This window comes from Malurus melanocephalus, unplaced genomic scaffold (genome assembly GCF_030028575.1).
Source record: "Malurus melanocephalus ecotype Western Australia unplaced genomic scaffold, MMel_1.1 scaffold_276, whole genome shotgun sequence".
Classification (NCBI taxonomy): Eukaryota; Metazoa; Chordata; class Aves; order Passeriformes; family Maluridae; genus Malurus; species Malurus melanocephalus.
Window position 1 is genome coordinate 8,771 of NW_026623508.1, and position 24,670 is coordinate 33,440.

The 24,670-nt window shown below is 34.8% G+C and overlaps 1 protein-coding gene across 2 annotated transcripts in view; it reads left to right on the forward strand.

The window, feature by feature from the left end:
• Positions 1-401: 401 nt before the first annotated feature.
• GLRA3 (glycine receptor alpha 3) overlaps positions 402-24,670 on the forward strand; it is a 77,557-nt gene continuing 53,288 nt past the window's right edge. The window contains exons 1-2 of one of the 2 annotated variants that reach the window (XM_057376277.1): positions 402-523; positions 21,119-21,246. In XM_057376277.1, coding sequence (XP_057232260.1) covers positions 405-523; positions 21,119-21,246 — 247 coding nt within the window. In that variant the 5' untranslated portion in view covers positions 402-404. Of the gene's footprint in view, positions 524-21,118; positions 21,247-24,670 lie in introns of those variants that run through there. The other variant, XM_057376278.1, reaches the window with a different exon arrangement.

Here is a 24,670-nt window from a genome sequence, read left to right on the forward strand (position 1 = left end):
GCCGCCCTCCGCACTCTCCGGGGGGCGGCCGTAGCCGGCCCCCGCCCAGCTCCGCCCGCCCCGCCGCCGCCGGACAGCGGCTCACCCAGTGCCCGGGATGCGTCCGGCGGCGGAGTGCCGGCTGCTGGCAAGAGCGGGGGGCAGGCGGACAGGCAGGGAGGCTCCCGCCGCCGCCGCGGCTCGGGGCCGCCGCCGCGGCTGGGATTAGCTCGCACCGGGCTGCCATGCGGAGCGGCGGGGCGAGCGCGGCGGGGCCCAGCGGGAGGGCGCGGGGGGCCGCCAGGCGCTGAGGCGGGCGGCGGGCGCGGAGCCGCCGGAGCTCTCCAGGGTTCTGGGGTGCTGCCCGCCCGCCCGCGGGGAGCCGACCGCACGAGCGCGCCGAGCCGCGCCGCGGAGCCTCTGCGATGCCTCCGACACCGCCGCTCCCGGGCTCCGCCGCGTCTGCGAGCAACATGGCCCGGATTCGGTACCTCCGCGCGGCTGTCTCGGGGTTTTATCTTTGGGAAGCTGCGGTACTGCTCAGGTGAGTTGCTTTCTTTGGGGAAGTAGAGGTGCCCTCCTTCCCGGGTTTCGGGCAGCTGAAATGCCCGGGACGGGTGCGGATAGCCGCCGCGATCACCGCCTTTCCTCACCACGAACTCCCGGGTACCTTCRGCAGCCAGGCTGTGGCCACAGAAACTAAATGCGTGAGGTCCACGCTGCCTGAACGGCTTCGTAACATTTTGTGCTGTCCCGAATTGCAGGAGGTTGTGCATTTCCTTCACTTGCTTGCAGATAGAGTTTATCTATATGATCTGTGAATTCTGTTTTTTGTTTTTTTTTTTAACAGGAATTGTAATATCAATGCTATTGGAAATTCTTAAGGTGCAAAGTGTCTATATGTAAAAGTTACAGAAGATGATCTGAGTTGGAATACATAGACTTTTTTATTAATGTCAGTTCTTTTCAGCAAAAGGAAAATCACAGATTGTGTTGGGTCAGAAGTCTTATACAGAAGCAAAAAAAAACCTAGCCAAGTGAAGAGAGGATATGGTCTACAGAAGTTCCCTTAAGAGAGAAATAATTTGCTGTACTACCAACAGTGTAGGATTTGTATTATGAAAGATGGCAACATATCCATAAATTATGACCTGAGTAGAAGACTGAGGTTCATACAGCTTTTTCTCAATTCTGCCCAGCACACTCTTTCTAGGTAATGTTACTATATYAATGCAATCACTGTTTTAATACCTAGCTCTGGAAGTGTGGTGATAGCAAGCTAAAATGAACTTGAGTCCTCCGTGAGGAAATACTTTGAAAGAAAAATCACACATATAAAGAAACAGACTTCAGTGTCATCATGTATTCACTGCTAGTGCAGTTAGCCATGCTTGTTATCAATAAACATTCTAGCCCTGTATCACAGTAAACAAAGTATGGCACATAACACGATAGATTATTTTAAGAATCACGTTGTTACTTAACAAAGACAAAAAAGGAAACTTAAATTTGACAAGAGAGATCGGGGATTAAACATGTAAATTATTTATAAACACAAAGTTAAATCAGCAGCGTGTATGCCCCACAATGATGGCACACTTCACAAGTGCTCACAGGTTTATAGCAAATCTTTCCTATTTGAAGTTAATTTAATTATATGCTTTGTATCAACATATGTAACATAAATAGTATGTAATACAATTTTACTTGAAATTGTGCGAAAAGAAAGACATCTTAAGAAACTTGGTCACATGGTATGAGATTGACGTTGGGAGGAAAGAGTCAATGAATGTATATTACACTTTAAATTTTGCATTGAGTATTTAATGGTCAGAGTAGGTGACCAAACCCTTGTGTAGTGTAGGCAACACAAGCAGTACTACACTATTATTATTCTGTTTCAATGTAATTATAGAACTTACTTTTCCTCTGCATATTATTCCATGCAATGCCATCCTACTGTTGAATTTTTCATCCTTTATTTTAACGATATACAGGTACTTTGTATGACATTAATACATACTAATATTAAATTGTCTCCAGTGTATACAGATATTTTATTTAGCATAAATTCAAACAGCGCTCTTCAACATCCAGATAACTGTGGTATTCCTTCTGCTCATAAATTGTCATTTTATGATAATGAACGTGGCTCCTTTCAACAAGGACTATGGCTTGAGAAGGAGTTCAGAAAACTTTTCAGAATCTATGCATATCTTCCATACCAGTCTCAAGATAGAGGCTGCTGGTGACTTTAGGTCTAACAGTAATACATTTATTGAGCTAGTTCAAAACACATAGGCATCTTCTCCATGCTTTAAAACGAAAAAAAAAAAAAAAGTGAAAAAACATTTTAAAATATTAAAACCTGTACAATTCTCAACATTTTGGAGCTGTTAATTCTATTTCTTTTCCATCTTAAGCCTTGTGAAATGGTTTCTCTTGGAGCAAAGGGAACAGGGAATAGGAGAATGCTGCTTCCACTCTGTTAGGCACAGACCCCAGCCTTAACACCTGTATAACACTCGGTGAGATGAATCTGCTTTGAATTTCCAGGAACAGTCAAACCTTAAGTCATTTACTTGCCCACACATTTTGGAAGAAATAATGTTATCTTCTCTTACATTGTGCAGCTTTGAAACATTTCTGCTCTTCATTAAGAAACTGAAGGCTGTGTGAGAAAACTGAAGGAAACTAAAAAGAAAACCCTTCATTACGTGTCCAGTAGTCCTGAGGCTATCTATAATTAATACTTAAATTATAAGAAGGTAGAAAAAGGATGTTTTTTCTGTATAAATTTAGACTTTCTACTTTAATGAGCAGTCTCARGATGCATGCTTCATGAGAAGAAACTTCACCTGAATTTTTTCTTTTTTATTCATTTTTCCTTCCACATCAAAAGGCCYTTCAAATTGCAAGGACTGAAACAAGAGGTATATTGGTCATTGTAGGATCTAATTATTAATTTTATCTCTGAAAGACAGTAGAAAAAGAAAAAAATAGAAGAGCAACGAAGATGGAAAAAGGTCGAGAGAGTAAGTTTGTGAGGAGCAGCTGAGGGAGCTGGGGTTATTTAGCCTGGAGAAAAGGAGGTTCAGGGGAGACCTTAAGGCTCCCTTAAACAGCCTGAAAGGAGGGTGTAGCCAGAATGAGGACGTTCTGGTCTGTTCTCCCAAGCAGCAAGCAACAGGACAAGTGAAAATAGCCCCAGTAGAGCCAGGGAAGATTCAGGYTGGACATCAGGAAGAATTTCTTAATGGAAAGGGTGGTCAAGCATTGTAATGGGCTGCCCAGGGGGGTGATGGAGTCACCATCCCTGGAGATGTTCAAGAAATGGCTGGACATATCATTTAGGGCTGCCGTCAAGTTGAGAAGGTGGGGCAGTGCCAAAGGTTGGACTTGATGATCTTCAGGTCTTTTCCAGCCTTAATGATTTTCTGATTATCGGTCGTCTTTCATAATTCTACCCATGTTTGTACTACTATGTCATAGATTAACACACATATTGATAATCTATTAATAGATTTTAAACAGGAAAAGCAATAGTTAAAGCATATAACATTCTGGTTTATGCAATATATCTGGGAATGGAGAGAAAAGCTATAATGAGACTCAAAATAGAAAAAAATATTATTTATTAAGGACTATCAGTCCAAACCCAAGTGTGATACTAAGAGATGTAAAAAACAGGGCAAAATCTAGGGAAAAGAATTTAATATAGCCTAAAAATAACTGTATTTTTACTACCAAAGAAGGAAAATAACTTCTGAGATATGGTTTGAAGTTATAATAATATCTAAGACTGAGCATCCTTCTGAGGTTTCATTAAAGTAAAAGAGTTAACAAAAAATCCTCTAGATTTGCCTGAATTCTAAGAGGTCATGATGAAGGCAAGATTGCATTTGTAGTTTTATAACAGGTCAGGAACCTTCGTTGACACCAGCACTGATCTATTAGAACCACACTGTCAGCAACTTGCTTTTTCCTTAAGGGTTGTAGTGTATCTATTTTACTTGCAGACCTGTGTTTGGGGAAAGAAAAGGGTGAAAAGGTAGGTGGCACTGTGGAAATGCAAAATAGATTCTCCCTATGTGGTATTTCTTTATTTATCTGTATTACCATAGACCAAGAATGAGGTTACAATTAGATTATTGCCTCTTTCCTTGTTCTTCTCACTAGTCCATTGGACTTATATTGAAGGAAAACAGCATCACAGACACAGATAATTGCTCTTAGAAACCAGATTCTTGTGGAAAAAACCTCCATAAAAACTTACTTTGGGGCATATCTGAGTTCACAGATAACTGATTTTGAAATTGTTTCTGCATTTCATTGCAAATTGATTTCAGGTGAATAGCTGTAAGAAGCAGAAGTCATTATCCTTTAGGCCAGTATTAGTTCCTTCAAATAATGAAAGAGAAAAAATACAACAGTTAAAAACTATTAAATCTGACATCCCATCACAAACATCTTTGAAAATAAAGATTTTCAGGTATTCTAATGAGGCTTTAGTAGCTTATTAGTATGTTAAGAATTAGACCTACAATATTACTCAAGAGATAAAAGTATCTGTTAAAATCAAGATGTGAAAAAAGGTGTGTAAAGGAAAATCTGTTAATTCAAAATGAGAGCACTGAGGCACAGAGCCTTTCCTAAGCAGCCCAGACTCAATTTTAAAGATAGTTTCTGTGTAATAAATCAGTGGACAGGCTCCAGGTCTAATGAAAAACACTTGGCACGTCTCACGGAGTAGCAAAGGAAGGGTAGGCTAGTTGGGAGTTCAGACAAACAGCAAGGCAGGAAGAAACAGGATTCTGCCATAAAAGTTTGCAGTCCCATAACACTTGGGCAGAAGAGCAGTTCAAACATTTCAGACTGATGGGCAAATTTGGTAATGAAGAGGTGTGTCCAAGGTCACAGCCAAAGGGTCAGGTCAGCAGATCAGCCTCATAATATTATGAAGGTACAAGACTGGGTGAAAGCATGCTGGCGCACTAGCTCGTTCAGAGATGGAGAGAATCTCTCCAGCACCTCTGAGGGTGAAAAAAAAAAGGAAAAACAAACACGAAGAAAAGAAACAAAATCAGGCCCTGAGAGAAGAGAGGTGAACCCCTGCTGAGGGCTCTACAAAGCAGACACAAACAGCTCTGTTTCAAAGCTGTGATACTGGAGCTCACACTGAGTCCAGGCAGTCAAACTCCTGCAATGAAGGGTCCTTATAAAAGGCTGGGAGGAGAGCATCAGGGTTCCCTTGCATGTACCCTTAGGGAAGCATTGTACTGTACAAAACTCAGACAAAAGTAATGTGGGTGTTTTATGACCAAGAATATTTAATTCACTTCCCACAGTATTTCAACTGTGCCATGGAGGACACTGAAATCCCTTTGCACCAAATAAGAGTTTATTCATGTGTACAAATGTGATTCGGACTTTAGATATCCACTCTTCATTTCTATAAAAACTTGGTTATTTTCCTAAGTGATTACCATCTTTATGTTTTCAGGAAAGGATTATGTATATAGTGTTGTGTCTATAGTACTTATGAACTGTAAGAAAATTAAATAACAGACACATTTTAATTAAAACCATTAATATTTCAATTCTTACAGTGCTAGTGACATTTTCTTACTTTTCAACCTCTCCTAATTCATTCCCAGGCAATTGATGATAATAACAACTGAAAGCAAGTAATATTGTGAAATAAGTGCTGTGCTTCTGTATGATGAAAAATGTAATAGCTCGTCTATCAGATTTGTCTGATGTCCAGGCATCCTAGGAATCATGAAAATCAGAGAAAATGAAAATTTTTGCAAGATTAGCACTCCTTATTTTAACTGATTCAGAATACAGGCTTCAAATGACCTAACTGAATCTTATGTAATAATACCTATAGGAAATTATTCCTGCAAATCAGCTTTTCTCAAGTAATGATGATGAAGAGCCCTTGTGTGTGGTATTGCTTCTTGTCCCGTTTACTGCTTTTGCTACTGATCTTCATGATATTTAGTGAAAAAGTCAGTAAAGGGAGATAAGAAATAGAAGATATAATTTTCACTGGTACATAGGCATTATGAATTGGTCAAGTAAAAGGCATCTTCTTGAGGATAACTACAAGCAAAAAGGGAACATCTCGGAGAGCAGGTAAATACACAGTAAAAAGCTATGTTTAACAAGAATGCAAAACAGAAGAATGAGAAGAGCATCAGGAAGCAGCATAGCTTGCACATTAAAGTCAAGAGAAAAGGGCGAGAATCTTTAAGACTGTTATTTTTTTCTATCACAATCCATTATTTTTTATGGCTTCTAAAGCAATATTATAGTTTCTGGATGATATCTGTGTGTCAATGGAAGTGTTAAATAATAAGAATAAAAAGAAAGAATGAGAAAAAAAAGTTTTTTTTAAAGTATGCTTTTTATATAATAAAAAAGAATGCATTTCATTTTTTTTTCCAACCAGATGTCTAATTAATTTCTCCAACACACGTTATTGAATTAAACAGAAAACAGGGTAATAACACTTGATCTGCACTCAATTGGACTTTCTGCATAATGAASAGCATCACAGAATMAATTAGGTTGGAAAAGACCTCTAAGATCATCAAGTCCAACCTAAAACTGAACTCCTCCATGTCAAGTAGACCATGGCACCAAGTTCAGTGTCCAGTCTTTAATAAACATCTGCAGGGACAGTGACTCCACACTCCAACATTCTTTATATGATTTTTCTATGTCACATACCACTCTTACTTCTCTGGGCTTACCACTGATCTACAAAATGAGTGGGGACAGCAGGGAGAGTCAGAGCTATTTCTAGGTAGGAACTTCCCTCAGAAAGATCAATCCTCTTCAATATTGCTATTACTGCTGTTTCTTTCTGGCGACACAGAACATTAGCAAGACACAGTTTCCAAGGGAAACAGTTTGAGACCAGAGAAAACGTAGAAAATTTCAAGAACTTTCTTGTCCAACATAGTCATGGTCACTGATGGGGCTGTTGAAATAGTGGAGCTCCCCAGGTGACAGGGCTACTGACTAATGCAAATCAATGTTTATAGGAAAAAACAAGGCAGCAGATTATCCTGAGACTCTATTATTGAAACAATAGAGTAGAAAACAGGGTAACTAAGTTTTCTCACACTATTACTTGTATGAGTGAATTGCTATTAACCTGCATGGGACTCTTACAGGTAAAATTAATTTAGAAAGAGTATCATAAATAAAATCAGAACAGCTATGAAATCTGAAAAAGCAAACAAATTTATTTTCCTCTTCATAATTAAAATTCAACCTGTAGTTATAACTATATAACCTAATATGTCTTAATATTTTGCTTTGTTGTATCCCCTCTTTGATATAAGATAGATATATAAAGACATTTAATCTAAAAAAAAATTGGATTATACTACCCATTACACCATTAATCAAGGCTTCATGTACTACGCACAGTTTACATTAAGAGTTTATTTCCAGTTCCTTGTAAAAAACATTCTGACTACATTCTCCTTTCTGAATTTTGAAAGGTAAAATATGAATTTACTGTGATCCTGAACAGCATTTCTGAGGATCCACAAGCACCAAAATATGCAATTTCAAGGATGACCTTCTATGAAATTGGCTCTTTACAATTTTGTATGATTTTTACCAATAACTTAATTTTAATTTCACAAGTAAGCACTCAGCAGAAATACCTAGGTAATGCAGTTATACCAGCATTGTTCTCAAAGATTGATTTTCCTTTTCCTTTTTTTTTTTTTTTAACTATTATGACTTTACATCTTAGTGGGGGATTTCAGAGAGTAGGGACTATTTTCTGAAAAGTTGGTTTGCAATATTCTGGGGTACAGTGGGACTCAATTACTAGAAAGAACCTGAGTTTTTGCGCTAAGTCTTTTAATTTCATACAGTGTTCAAAACTGCACTGTCCTTTAATCAATTCAGTAATGAACAGGCATATGTAGGCTGAGACATCTCCGTCTGCAGAGATCAGCTAAATTTCCAGGTTTGTGAGAAGTATATTGGCTGACTGAGTATCCTACTAGATAAAATAAATGTCACAAAGTGGTAAATTGCTGGCAAAAACAAACACCTTGAAATCAATCATGACTAAAGTGCTGACTTCACACAGCTAAGTTGTAGCTAACTCCTGTGTTCGAGGGTGTTAATTGTTAATTCTGTCCCTACGTACCTATATAGCACTTCTGTGATGGGATGTGCATCTGTGGGATGTTTCCTCTGATGCTGTTGGGTCAGATCCATTACCTCTGTCTCAGCAGGATTAGAATTAAATTCAAAGTGGACAGATATGAGCATCAAATCTGGAATATGTCCCCCAAAAGACTTTTTTTTTTTTTAAAAAAAAAATGCATAATGTTTTTCTTTCATTGCTTTATTCTGCAATAAAGAATTATTTCTAGAAAGWTTATCTTTTTTCTTCTTTTCTAAAGGAACAAATTTATCAGAGTTTGCTTAATTTGGAAGAGTTAAAGTAGAATAAGATATCTTGTAGTTTCCCTCAGTTCTTGTGCCCTAAAGATTGATAGCCAATTGTTTTGAACATAATATTGCAAGCTTACACCACACAAAATGAATATGGAATGTCTCCACTTGAGACAGTAAGCTATGATGACAAAAAGTACAATACAGTGGAGAACTGGAATTAAAAATTCTAATTGCAAGTTTCTCCATATATGTGTTAAAATTTTCCCAATTTTATCTGCAAAACTGATCTCAAAATTTTAACGCTCTGCAAATGAGCTCGCAGAATATCTCTATCTCTTTACATATTTCTGCTGTTTCTCCACACATATCCTTGGATCTAAGAGTGCTCAAATGCTCATCTGTAATCAAAACGTGGGCACAAAACACTTGCTCCARTTCCCTAAATAATGGTTAACAGAATGCTCTTTTTCATTCTTTTCAACTGGAATGACTCCTTCAGGAGAAAATGTGTCTTCCCCATAATAAAGCTTGTAACACAGAAGAGGGCAATGTCCTCCATGCCTTCATGATGACCTAGTGAAGTGAGAGGGTGCTCTGCCTGCACCCCATGAAGTCACTCACTCAGCTGGTGGATGATTTGTGAGGGCAGTGGGGGATCAGCTCAGGTTATGACCATTGCTTCCCTGAGCTTATTTACAGTTCTTTACACAAAGCTCAGATGACTGGGGTGATAATTAAGGGGATACTGGCATAATGAACATTAGAACAGCAAAGACTAAATCACTTTCTACGTGTGAAAGAGAACGCGTGTAGTGGACCAGGATAATTTTGGTGGAAGCACGAAAGGCTAGCAGCACTGTTTTTTTAACCTTCACGTTATTTTCTCTGACTTATTCCGTAAGGAATATGCTTCAGTGCATGCATTAGGAATACTGGGTTCTGTCATTATGTAGCATGAATTCTGTCACTCTCATCATCACCCTGAAGCTCAACTGTGTTGTTAAAGAAAATCTTATTYTGAATTATTACAGTGTTGATCCTGGATAGAATTAATAAAAAAAGGAAAGGAAAAAATTAATCCACATATCTCATGTAAATTAACACATCTGGTTGAACATTACCATTTCTGTCTGACAAAAAATTCCAAAGCTCTGAGAATATTCTCTCACTTTATCAATACATAAAAAGAAGTTTCAGTTGCACAAAGTAGAAAATACCTCTGATAATTCTGTGGGGAAGATATTCAGAATCTTTGAAAAATAGAACCTGAAACTCCAGATTCAGTTCTCATTGATATTGGAGAACTGGTTGTGACTGACAAAATAGAAAGGACACTGAACAATATTCCACCCAAGCTTGCCACCATTTCATAAAACAACATTGAAAMATAATGTTTCTGTAAAGCTCCATTTCATGAAAATAGTATTTTTTCAAATAGAAATATTTTGTCTTAATTGAAAATTCTAAATTAATARTAGTAACACAGATCTACAGTATAATTGGCTGGCTAATCAAAACAAACAATTTCAAGGGAAGTGTTTTGGGGGAAAAAAAAACCCCATTATATAGTGAATTTTCAGTCTATATTCATCTTTTCCCCAAAAGAACTTATATCTTATCAAACTTATTTTATAGAAAAAGTCAAATCTTCTAAACAGCCATCTGACATGATCACTAAAGATACAAAATTGACACAAGAAGAGCTCAAAAAGCAAACAGAATAGTGTTTAATTGAATTGTGGTTCAGTCTTTGCAAACCTGGGTTTTTAATTCAAAATCAATTTTTATCTAGTTTTGATAAACCTTAATAATTTTATTATATTGTAAGATTTTCTGACATTTTTATGCATGGTAAAAATTGAGAAGAAACATAGMAAATAACCTGTTTTCAGTTTTGGTTATGGTTTACAACTCATAAAAGTGGCTTTTTGAAGCAAAACAAGACAAGGAACAGAATATATATGACATTCTAATTGGTCATTAATTATGATTATAAGAAAGATATCTTTTCTACTGATGTACACTTTAGTGGACACTGTTTCTGTTTATACTGTTGATAGTACAGAAACCTTGTAAATGCAAAGCTGATTGCCACAAGAGTAAAAAATCCATTAAAACTAGAAAACTCATTGATATGCATCTCTAAAATTTAAAGGATATTTTGAGATGTATTCAAAACACAGAATAAACAAAGCAGCTATAATCTGTAGAATTCTGTTTGCACAATTCACAGGTTCTTCCTAGATCTAGGAAGAATTGCCTTGAGAAACAGCAGTTTACAGTAAAAAGTCTYATTTGCATTAATTTGCCCTTCAGTCTTGCATTGCCTCATTGTCATCAGCTGCATTGCCATTCATTGCAGTGGTGAAAGACACCAGCCAGTTCCTACAAATTCTATTTTCAAAAATATTCCATCCATTTTAGCCAASCACTGTCTATTGAAAAGAAACTAAACCAAGCCAAAAGTTAATTGATTTGGAGAAGATCTATTTTTAATTGAAAATTGAAGTAGTCAAAATCTAAACTTATTCCTTGGTCCTTGGGAGAGTGAGAGATTTGTCAGTATTTGAATATTTGAAATATTCTCTGCTCTTCTTTGAGTCAGCTTTTCCTCCCCCAAAAGTAGGCTGAATAAATTAAAAAATTACAATAAACTAAGACCTGAGTTTAGAAAATTTATACAAATATCTATGCAGCAGGTTAAAATGACTTTTAAGTAGGTGCTTCTGGGAAAACAATGAAAAATATTCAGAATAGAGTCATAATGAATAAAAAATATTAATTCGCATACTGCATAGCTGAAACTGTCAACAGTAAACTTGTCTTATACAACGAAAAAAAATTATAGAAGTGACCTGTAGTTTCTGGAATGCATATCTTAATTAAGATAGAAAGTCTTGTCCATAGGATTATGAAGAATGTTGACAAATTATTTTTTTCTTTATTATAAGAGATTTTTTTCCTAAGAGAGGGGTAAAACATTGTACTTAAGTATATGTGCCAAGTCACAAGCAGAAAAAACAAAAAAACCCAACCCATATTTAACCTTATAAAGACAATAATATACTAGTATGATGATTATGTCTGTGTGACTCAATCAGAAGACTTAAAATCGCATAGTTCTCTGACTTTTGTCTCTCTGTTAAGAAAAGCTGAAACATTCCGCAGCAATCCAAAGTTTTCTGAAACTGTAGACCACAATTTACATAATTTATATAAACATGTTAAACATGTGTTTACTTTAACAAGCTATTTTACTTCCATGACAAACATGACTAGAGGAAGAGTGTAGCACTGGAGGAATTCTCAGGTGTATTAATAAAAATGAAAGAAAAAAAAAAATATGGCACCATAAAGGCATCAGGAACATAATAAAAAAATGCTTACAATCCTTACCTAAGCTGCAGGAGCAATGAAATTTAATGTTGATTCTGTAGTTGAAAGAAAAAAACTGGGTTTCTTTTAAATCTGAAAAAAAGTATTTTTCTAATATTTTTGGTTGCATTGAAATGTAATCCCCTACATATTTCAGGTAGCTTTCATTTATAACACTAAAATAATAAAGAATGGATAATTAGTGAAATTAAAATGTAAAATTTTTGTTTGTTGCACATAAAAATTGCTACTTAGGCTGAAAATGTGCCCCAATGCAACTCTGCTTATTTCTTAGCCTTATATAAAAAATTAATCTAACCATTTGCATTTAGTCAAACTAAGAGGATAAGAGGGCAGCTAGAAAAATCAAAACCTGTAAAAAATTAGTAGAAAATCTAACTTGTTACAGAAAATGTTTAAAATTTTCTTAAGGATTTTACTTAGAAAAGACCTATCTAAAATCTTGGTGATACAATTCTTCTGCTCCACTTAGCTGATATGACAGTTTTTTCTCTGGCCAACACGAGTTAATAATTCTGCGTTTTCTCTGTTCAGATAAAATTATTATCTAAAACATTACAGGATATGAAAATCTGCATTTTCATTTCACTAGGAACTGTCAACTTCATGACCTACAACAAGTAAAAGAGATTGCATCTTTAATTAGCAAGAAACATATTATTGTCAGTTTTAGCAGAAATAAAATAAAAATAATTTGAAATCTCAGCCTTTGTTAACACATCGCAAACTTAATTCTTTCTCCTTCATTTACTGTCCTTGGCTTTAGTACATGCCACCCTCTTCCACTATTCTTTCACAATTGGGAACTTTTTTTTTGGGTCCTTCAGAATGAAATTAATTTATTCACCAATAAATCATTGTTCAAATAGAGTTATTTTCATGCTGGAATAAAAAGGAATTGGAGGGAAATTATCTCTTTGTATTAACCTTGAAAGGTAGAACATAACATTATCTGGTTCAGGCATTTAAACTAGGAGTTCAGTTACCCTGAGTTCACAATTCAAATAATGTAAAGAGCTTGTCTTTCAAGGATAATTCAGAGAAGGAGATGAATTTTGTGTTTTGTTTTGTTTCTCAGAAGAAACTATCTCTGTGTGAGCTAGAATGGAACAGCAGTGACTGTTGATTCTGTATGTCACTTTCAGTACTGGGTTCATGCAGCTGTGTACTCCTGACGTAGCTCCTGGCGTTCCGGAATGGCTCTGGATTTTCATGAATAAATATTGCTGATGCATGGCTTCCAATAAGAAAAGTCTATTTGTCTTTTATTTTCTATAAAGCATCTTAATTTTCAGTAGAGTTAAGAGATTGCTTTAAAATTGTATTAAGAATTTAAAAAATACTTGCTTAAAAAAAATTATCTCATCTTTTGAACTCCCATTCCACAATATTTACTAGTCTTCAAAGTTTCCAAATTTAAAATTCTTTATTGCAGTAAAACACAGACTTGCATTTTTCTTCTGGCACAGCTATCTCAGTTAGCCAGTTTAAACACACCACACCTCAAAAGAATATCTGTGTCATTCTACTCAACTAAACAAATGCACTTCAAAGGTAAATTGTGCAAAAATTTGGAAAACCCCTCACGTTATCCGCAAAAACCAAACACATTAGTACTGTTTGTGCTTTACATTGATGAATTATATTTTTTTGGGTGTAAAATTGAAGGTAGTTTTTGTCTTTCTAAAAGGAGAAGGATTTATTTTTGTGAAATAAAGGAAAACACCTTAATTTGGATGGGCTTGAGGCCTTCAGTATTCATCTTTGTCATATTTCTTGCTTTTTATTTTAAACTGTCACATGCTGGAATATTCTAGTGTCATCAAGGTATATTTGTCAGGTTTATGTACTTGCCCCGAATAATGCATGCATGTTCTGGTTACTATAAACTCTGATTTTATTAGTCCTACTTAATTAGTAGATCAGATAATTGGAGACACTCCCATTACAAAAAAAAAGCCATGCTATGCTTCTGACCTGATTAAATTAAAAGTTTTCTTTCCCTATTAATTCTACCAAATATATATCTTAAAAGTGGTTTGAAGACTTTCTTCATATCACAAAATCGTATTGCTAAAATTTTCTAAATGGAAGACTCTGTCAGATGATCCAACACCACCAATTAGAGAATAATTTCCTTCCTAGCAGACTTCTTTAATTATATGGTTAAACTGAATAATTTTTATTTTAAAAATGGATTAATTCTATCACCATTACTTATAGCTGTGGAATCAAGGAGACTAGTCATGAGATTAATTCACCTAATCACTACTGGTGAACCAGAGAATAAGTACCACAAGACTGACTGAAATACTGTTGTGTAGTAATGTTTGAGATATGCAATTAAATGCATACAGGCTGCATGTGCTTGCTTTCCTTCTAAGGGTGTAAATGATTTCTTTGAGCATCTCTGGGACACATTTTAATATAAAGTGCATTAAAAACATTCAAACATCAGCTGGAGAGAATGGACTGCAAACACATCATCCAATTGCTTCAGGGGTTTGGCCACACTTGCTGTCTGAGAGAATAAGTTAAATAATCAAATGAAAGACCTACTGGACCATCACAATGCATGTAGTAACACTGTAGTGTGCATTGTAAGATGAAATGCAAACCTTCTACTTCTCTCTCGATGACTAAAATGGATTGTGTTTGAGACAAAAGAAGCAATTTATGATCAGATGAGAAAAATCACCAGGACAAATCCGACAGTAATGTAGCATTTGTGTACGATTTTCAAGAAAAAGTACATAAGAAGTTTACCGTGGAAGGCAGAAAATGAACTTACCATATAATTCAAAGTTAATTTGCAGCAATTGTATTCAAAAGTAAGTCTGTGAGACTCTGCAGACTACTCTCAGACTAATTTGGATAAATTAGAGGGCTGTCCTAAACTGGACTTGGAAACATCTCTCTAGGAAGTTTCCAGTAGAAGGTATAATTACAGCACGCTGTATTCTTTCTTTATCTCTCTCTTCTATCTGTAGAAGTAACAAATTGAGAAGACTCAGCAAATGTAAGATTTAATTTCTTCCTTYGCTTTTGTCTGCACTTATTAAACTCTTCTGGAGTGATACAATCTTTCTTATAAAAATGATGATAGTAGTCCATTACTTCTTTTCTTCAACGTTTTCAAACAAAAATATATATTTTTATATATTTTATTTTTAATATGTTTTATGGCTGAAACCACACACTGAAAGCAATTATTTAATAGCACATCTTGAGGAGGAATTTTTTAAATGAGGGAAATCAGTGAAAAACAGCAGTTTCTGCAGTACAAAAAATGGTAAGTCTCAAAGGTAGTAGGACTGAAATTACCTTTGAAAAGAAACCTTTTAAAATAAAGGTTATTAAAGCACTTTCATAGGTAAAGTTTCTTTCCTTTGGGTTTTGGTAAGAATATGTAGAAGTTTGAGATAGATAGAGACAACTTACAGGTAGAACATATTAGTTATTAAAAAAAAAAAAGACATGGGAAAGCCATCTGATTTTTGCTGACTTAAATGTGTTAGAGAAGGAAACATTTGTGGAGATTGTAAATTCCCTTTGTAGAGTTTTCCTCAAAAATTTTCTTTTGGAGGAAGGGAAGAGAAAGATGTTCTCTCACAATTATGCCTATTTTAAATAGACATTTCAGGAGCAAAGATTCAGGCTTTATCTTGGTAACTAAATTGCCAACTGCTAGATGAGATCTCCCATTTAAATTCCATAGATATTGATGCTCTGGCTGTACAGCTGTGTTAACTATTTTTTTTTCAGATTTCTGAAGTAGTAATTATTTAAAAAATATAAAAGAATCAATAATAATGCAAACATAATCTCAGCAGAGTATTAAAAAAGAACTGCGTTGCATCACTGCAATCACAGCCATACATGTCACAGCATCCTAAGGCCTAACTCCCTCTTGAAACGCACAGGGCTTTTCTGTCACAGCTCAAAGTGTTAAACTCTTCCTGAACTGAAGTGTTTCAGTCATCAAAAGTCTTTTAATTATGGTCTAAATTAACCCTGGCTACTTTGCATACATTTGCTTTCATAAGAATGTTATAGTTTAGTTTACAATTCTTTATTCTTTGCAGATGCATGTCATAGAACATTTACCTTACTTTTTCCTAGTAGTGGTCAACCTCTGATTTTTTAAGCTGTTTCTAGTTTATGGGCAGCTCAAGTTTCATTTCCATTCTGGAGCTTAAGTCCCTACTGCTCAAGGAGTTGTTGCTCATACAGCTGCTTAGTCAGTCAAACACCCAGCTGGGAAAGGAATTGAGCAAGATGAGCCAACATTACAGCTGTAACTTGCAAATCTGATTACAGCAACTGCAGTCCTTCAACCCAGCCCCTGTGTGGAAAGACCCTGAGAAGACATCATTGCATGCTTGGAACTATGCCCATTGCTTCCCTTCCTTAAGATCCTCAAATCAATCAAGTGCCTTTTGACAGTCTGAAGATATCTGCATGAGATTTTTAATGTTTAATCTGAATTTAGCCTGCTTTTCTGTATATCAGAGCTTTTTCTTTTTTACCAAGCTAGCTATCTATGAAAAACAATACCTTATGTTTTGCTAAATTGTTTTTTTCCAGAAAGCTGTATTGTCTTGGTCAGTACAATTTGATCTTCTGTTAAGTTATTACTAAACTATGTGTCCAAATTCCCATTTGAGTTTGTCTATCTCTAATTGCTTTTTCTTCTCTCTTTATTTTTTTTTAAGATAAATGTCCATAATTTTCTGCCCCCTTGAGATATTTATATACTTCAATCTGCTATTTGTTTTCGCTCTTCTTTTTTGATATACTAAGCAGATTAAGCTCTTAAAGTCTCTTACTTGAAGCAAATTTCTCTGACTCTCAGGTCATGGCTTAGTGGCTTTGTTCAGTACCTTTCCAAATGTTTTAATGTCCTTTTAAAACTCGGACATGGAATTTGATGCGACATCCCAGAACTGGTCTCATTAATATCATATAAAATAATAAATGACCTTCATGCTTCTACTCACTCTTTCAGTCTTTCCACACCACTGGATAACACAGTAGTGAAGTGAGAACTTTACCACAGCAGTGCTGAGCTGTTCGATGAATTCTGAATCCTTCTTCACTACTTTCTCCAACTCTGCCCACATTCCCACTTCATACATCTCTTAACATCCTTCCTTTGATTGTTTTAAATGCTTCTACTTAAATGGGCTTAATTTAAGAAATAGATTGTTATCTTCACATCATCAGTATTTATCTCTGTCAACTATTTAAGAAATAAATTGTTATCTTCACATCATCAGTATTTATCTCTGTCAACTCTTTTTTGCATTCTTAGTTTTAAATCATCAATTGTTTTGCATTTTCTTTCCAGATTATAGATGGCATTGATGAACACTATTCTTACAAGTAGCTTTTTGTCTAAAATTTAGGATATGGRTGCTGATGTAGAGAAGTTGCATCTTGTCTGTGTTAGTCCACTTTTTACTTTCTAACATTTATATCCCACTTGAAATATCTTCAGTTCGACCTAAAAGTTTCTGATTGAAATATGACTTTTTGTAGGCAATGCGTTGTCACAGTCTTGTGATTTAGACATTTTCCTATCTCAGTGAATGAAATTCGAACTTTGCAGGCTTTAAGGCATTGATGCAAAGTTCATCTGTCCTCAGATTTTGGGTGAAAAAATAATTTAATAGACAGAATAGACCAGACAGGAATAATTCTAATTTTTGTGATTCTAATTTTCTGTTCATGTGTGGTTTAGTTTGACAACTTATTTGAAACAAAAAATTTTCCCCTAACTTTTGATGGTGTAAATTTATCTGGTCACAGATAATTTTTGAATGCAATTTTTGACATTTTTATTTTGTTCTTGATTCTTGTCCACAATCTCAGTTAAAATTTGTTTTTTAATTATTTTTGAAGGCTTAATTTGCCTTTTAAAGACATTTAAGATACATCCAGGAAATTGAAGTAAAATACTGTTTTAAATCTGAAATTGGGAAATGGTGTAAATCCTTGTAACTGTTAAGTAGTATTTGCCAGTTACTCACAGGAACAACTCAGAATCACTACCAGGGAGAGCATTCTTGTTGGTAACTTTTCCTCATAAAATATGACCATATCAGAAGACTGTGTGGTTATAATCTCTCTCCAATAAAAGACTTCAGCAATGGGAAGCTTCTACCTGTGAAAAAAGTGCACAGCTTTCTCAGTAATTTAAAGTCACATCATGACTTTATGCTAATCACAAATCAATTGTACCTTACTTTTGAATGCACTTGCTGCTGTTACAATTCTTGCTAATATTAAATTCTCATAATTCCGCCTGTTAGAAAATGCATGTAGAAATTCTTTAAAGAGCTGTGACAGGTCAGAACGAATTCCCTCTGGAGGCACGCAAAGCCATTTTGGACTTATGCAATAGTTGTGTATCGAGGTTGAAGCTATGTGCAGTATTAACACTAAAAAAAGCTCAATTCTTAGTTCATGAAAGGAATATACTTTTCTCTAACCCCTTAGCCAGAGACCTGCCGTTCAGAGACAGTGTGCAATAAAATTGAAGAGCCCTTATCATGCTGAGTTAACTTTCTGAAGACAGAAAATACCTTCCTGATAGCCACTTCTTCACTCAGGTTTTGATATATTACCAAGTCTTGCTCCTTTTTAACTACATGAGTATTCCACAGGTCATCTCTGATTCATGAAAGTTTCATTTGTTGAACAGTATTCTTGAAAAGCATATTTTCAATTAAAGTTAAATCAAAAGGGTAGAATTCTGAAGAACTCAACCACCTTTTACTGATAACACCTCAAACTTAGTAAAAGGGAAGATATTCCTTGAAGAAAAAATTAGTTACAAATGCCAGCTGACTTGAGATAAAATTTGTTTACACAAAATGTATTCATTATGCTGAATGTATTCTTTTCATWAGCAGGCATTAAATTATTCAAGATATTCTGAGACTTACAATTGATTAACAAAAGCAAATATTAATTATGCTATCCTATRAAAAGGTGAATGTCACTTTGACAAAATCCATAGACACAGAAATTCTTTTTTCCCAGTCAACATTACCTTTATTTCAAAATATTCCACTCCATGGCAAAGCAAGAACTACAGGTACAACAAGGAAGGATTTAGAAAAAGTTCAGTAAAGCAAAAAAAGGGAAAACAAACAATTTCTGCCTTCCCAGAAAGTGGTATTGAACAATGGGCCTTTCTGTGTTTGTGTTCTGGATAATTTATGTATATTAAGAATAAAAATATAGGATTGTACGTCCCATAGTATAGAAATTTTACATACCTAGAGAATAGAAATATAAATTTCTTATAGAAGACTATCAGAAACAAGTCTAAGGGTTTAAGTGTTTATACGAAGTGTATACACACAGTAATTTGATTCTCCTGCCTTCCAAGCCAGAAAAGAGTGACTGGACTCTCATATTTTATTTGCTTTATAAACATTTATAATGTTTTACAGGAATATAAATCACTATGAGTTGCAATAATGTGATGAATCACATCCATTCAGAATGATTGATAATGAAAATTACAGCAATGGGATTATTTCAAACTGAACAATAAAAAGAATATGTTGAATACTTTCTTTCTCAGAAAGAGAAATAGATTTTACAGCTCCAGAAAGAAATAAAGAACCAGGTTAGTTATTGAAGCAGAGTAAAGAAACATTTTTACTGAAAGAGATACCAAAATATTAAAAACAATTTAGAAATATCCCACAATTTAACAATTTATTAACAATTTAGGAATATACAAATCAGTCTGCACATAGAATAAACACTAGATAAGCAAATTATCTCAACGATAAATTTTTATATTACAATTAGAAGACATAATTTCTATTTTTAATTAAAATGTGAGCAAACTACAGCATTCCAGAGGTTTCTATGTTCATGTTCCATAGGTGCCCAAATTTGTAACACTGAAACACTAATATGAAATAATTTTTTATTTAAGATAATAAATCCAAATTTCATAGTTGAAGACAAAAATTTTAGCAGACCTTCTAAGTGGAAGTCACTATGAAAGTGTAATTTTTAATGTCCTGAGAAGAAAAAAATTACGTTCCCAGTCTGTACATGGCATCTGCATACATACATATCTGTATGGAAATTTTCCATTTTGATATGCTACCCATTGAAAAGAAGAAAAGTTTAGCATAATATTTTTGCAAATCAGGAAATTCCTAAGGGCTTTACATTATTCCCTGTGTTTACTTCTAAACAAAAACATATTTAAGCACTTCTAAAAGAGCAAATTGACATGGAGACAATGAATTTGATAAGTAAAAGATACTCGAGTCCTTCCTTAACAGATTTTTGATTTGAATTCAGCACAATCATGCAAAGCTCTAATCTTTTTTAAGACTCTAAAAGCCGCAAATGGTTTCAGTTGCACTGTGTATCACAATGTTACTGAAAATTTTATTTATGTAGATATTTTCTGACTGTATTGTTTTTCTAGTATGTTGGACAGCACTCAAGTGAGAGTTGTTCCACAACAACAAAGATTTTTTCTTTGGGTCTATGGCTGATCACAGTGCCACTCCTCTCCTAGCACATGCAGAGCACAATTTAGAATGTCAGTGGGAGTTTTACATGCATATGGAGAGGAAGCTACAGGAGATGGCATTTGTCATGTGGCCCTGAGAAGAAGTTTGTCTTAAAATAGTTTCTTCAGTAAGTTGTTAGGGCTTTTTTTACCCCATTGTTGCATCACTTTTATTTTAACAGAAAATGAAACTAAGGCAATGTTTAAAGAATACCACCTGCCAAGAGTCTGATCTGTTTTATTATGGCTACATATAAACATACAGCAAAAAATTGGTGATAATAGTACTATTCTAATTAAGATCCTTAGTGCTTTTTTTTCTTGATCCAGGTTTCTGCCATAGCACACTCAGTTAAAATAGATCAATCTTATACTCCAAAATCTGTCATTCCACATACACAGCTATTTCTGTAGATGACATAATTTAATTCTGTGATAATGATATTGATTACTGCTGACTGAAAGTGTTACTAATCTTCAGAAGTTCTAAGGAAGAAGTAACCTATAACTGTGCAGCACAGCAGGATTAAATTTGCACTTCAAATGATAAAATATAGAAAGAACTTACTCTTTCCATTTCTTCGCTACTACTATTTTTGAAGCTTTAACTAACTTGAAAGACTGTCTTAGCTTCCTGTTTTCCTGTTCCTACAGAAATGAACTGATTGACTAAGTAAAATTAAAGTTTCCCTAACAAAACTTCTAACAAATATTTTGTTTGTTTGTTTGTTTGTTTTTCCTTGCTATTAGCTTGGTAGCCACAAAGGAAACAGACAGTGCAAGATCTCGTAGTATGCCAATGTCACCATCCGATTTCCTGGATAAGCTAATGGGTAGGATGTCAGGCTATGATGCAAGGATCAGACCAAATTTCAAAGGTAATTTCAAAACTAAACTTTCTGGTTTTCAGCATGTCAATATTACTGCTTGCACAAAAGCAATTTCTGAAACAAATATGAAAACAAAGAAGTACATTCACTGAAAAACAAAAAGTGCCTTCTTTTGCCTTTCTTTTGTATGTAGGGCAGTTCATTTCAGTAAAAATGCAMTCTTCCCCTGCCATTTTCACAGCTGCCCAATGGCAGCCCTTTCATAAATGTAGCTTATCATTATTTTTGAGTTGTCTAATATGTTTTGTTGGTTTCTTTTCTTTCCTGAAATGCTTACTGGATGGATTCAGATTCCCACCTGGGATTGCCATAGCCTCAAACACTCCAGAAAGCAACTTCTGTGAAAGACCAGCCAAGTCTTTGTAACTGTCTGGTTCTAAGAGTGTGTTAACGACATGACCTTCAAACTCAAGACAGCTTATGTTACTTACTAATTCTACCACCAAATTATATTCCTCAGCCCTGGGCYCCATTTTTGCCTTGAAATACCAAAAGAACCATCTTTCCTCTTGTTCTTTTCCCTGTTCCCAGTTTTCCACTGAAATTGCAAGTTGTCAGCACCTGGAATTTTCTCTTGCACATGCCTCTTACGCACTTATCATGAAGGAGATTCAAACAAGACAAAGCAGATTCAAAGAAGACTGAAAGGGCAAAGTTTGCAAATTGCATCATTGTATTTTATGAGGGTCTCAGCATAAACCATATTATCTAGATTCAGGCATGTTAGAGTATTGAAGGAAGGATTACACAAACTATATTTTTATATGAATATGCAAAGTATTATACAGATGAACTCCATCCATTTAAACTTTTGCAGTCTGTAAAGTTTAGGTAAATTTGACTATTCTTTTTTTTTTTTTTTTTTTTTTTTTTTTGGAAACAATGAGTTCCAGTATTATAGTGCAACCATATTTAATTTTATAACTGAATCTTTAAACAAGGTATTAGTCTTTAAATTACCCAGAATAGAAATAATGTTTTGAAATAATTAACCTATTGTGATTAAAAATTATATTATTCTTACTTATGCCTATCTTCTTGAGTTCAAAAGATTTCCTTAGCTCTAGCATTTCACTTCAAGTCTTTACTCCATGTTTACTGCAAAAATTTTCCTTCAAGCTGGCAGTGATTTCTCCTCTAAGTCATCTGTCACTGCCCTTCCATCTTAATTCTTATTCAGCAAGAAATGTTATAATTTTTTGACATCTCCAGGGTCCAGAAACTTAAGTGGTTTTGACTCTAAAGCCACTGCTATGTGCTGGTTTAACCAGAGTTTGCCCAGTCTGATTCATAAGTACCATGCAAGAGATTTGTCAGATTACTTCCTCATCAGCAAACCATAAACAGTTGGTTTTGTATCGATAAACTGATTACCCAGGATTTTCTGGTAAAGCTGGAAATGCTTTGCTTTTTTTAAAGTTAGTGATGTTGGTATTTCTCAGAAAATTATAAACGTGCCCTGGAATTTCAAACACATCTCTAGATGTGTTTGAAATTCTATAGTTTGTCAAGGACATCCAATCACAATCTTCTGACAAGGCTACAGTGAAGAATAAGCAGATGATTTAGAGCTTATGAAATTCAGTGCAATTCTTCTTGAAAATATAATTCAAAGAATTTAAAGCCTTGTTTTGTAACTTTTGAAACAAAGAGACAAAACCTAATTTGACGTTGTTCCTTTTCAAAAAGTGCACATTCTAAATCTTCTGGACAGCTATGCAGTTTGAAAAGATCTGCCTGGAGTGATTCAGATGTAACCACTAAGAAGGAGTATCTCCTTAAGTGACTTTGCCCCATTTTGGTTAGTTTTGTTACTGCTAGAACAAGCGTTGTGGTTTAATGTCTTTTTGAGTTTTTAAACTGGTGATGCTTTTAATGAAAGTGGATGAGTACTAATATGATAACTCAGATATTCATTTTAAATAATTTTTTCTTCAGWAAAACTCCTATGTAGACAAGATTTTTAACTACCAATTTTAGTTATAAATAATGTTGGTTTAGAAGACAAAATTATGTATTTTGTCTATGTGCTCTGCTTTTGGATCTGGAATTCTGCATATCAGTTCTTGTTCATCAAATATAATAAAGAAGACATGGTATTTATTCAGCTATGGAATACAACAGAAAACTAAGAATTCTTCTAAAATCTTTGTTCCAGTTGCAATTCTTTTTTCTGTTACATCCTATAGCAAGGTGCTTCTCTTAGTGCCCACCTTGCAGACTATATCCATTCTTGCAAATATGGAAAATACTGTACTGCCTTTCAAATTGAACACAATTATGTAACCTAGGTATAAAAAGTTGAAATATTAAGGTAAAAATTTGGGGGTTTACATACGAAAATGTGAAGTGTGACTTGCCCTGCTATCGGCAAACATTATTAAGTAATCATTAGGTTAGAAACTTTGTAAGCCAAGACTTAACTGAAAACAAAATTAATTTAGTTACATATATTCTCCTGATCCCTTCTGGAAGCTGTTTATATTTTTGGCCTTTTGATTCTTTTCTGGCAATAAAACCTTTGTGTTTTGGAATGTTAGAAAGTATAATTTTTTTTGTTTGCTTTAAATTTGTTATTATTTTACTGATTTTATTGCCATGTGACATACTGAGAAATGGAGAAATATTACTTCCTTTTGATATTTACAAATTTGTATACTTACATATTTCTCCCTACTGTTTACCTTTTCCAGTGTGAAGGGTCCTGTTCTACTTAAGCTGGTTTTATGTGGCAGCATGTCAAAGAATTTTTGATCCTTTTGACTTTTTGACAACTTTCTCCCTAATATAGAAATATCTTAATCTATATAACACATTTATATATAATATTATTCTATATGGCCTTATTTTAAAAGTTCTCATTATTTCTAACAGTTTGGCTGGTACAGAGATAAGGTTTATAGGGATAAAGTTCATTGTCAATGTCATCACCATCATACCTGAAGCCTGTTTTTTTTTTAAATTCAAATTATACTTGCTGAACATAGTACACATTTCTACTGATTAGAAAATTGACAGAGATGATAGCTAACTCACAGTGGTTTGTATTTCCACAATTTTGCAAAGATTTTTATAATGTCTGGATTTATATCACCTCAGTCTGTCAGTTTGTTCCTGTTCACTTAGTCTGAAATGTCTTCTATAGTTTTCATACAAAATTCCAGCAGAATGGCTCTAGTATTTTACACAGCTTGCTATTGGAGACAAATGCTGCGACAAAGACTTCATTTAGTTTTTCTGCTCTGACCTTCCTTACTTTCATGGATACTTTTATACCTTAATCATCCTCTTTCACCTTCAGATCTTGGCAGGATTCTTCTTTTAAAGCCTTGTAGATAGAGATCATTGTTAGCTTTTCTGTTTCTGGTGAATTTCAGCTCTCTTTTTTTTCTGCCTCCCTTTAATCTATGTT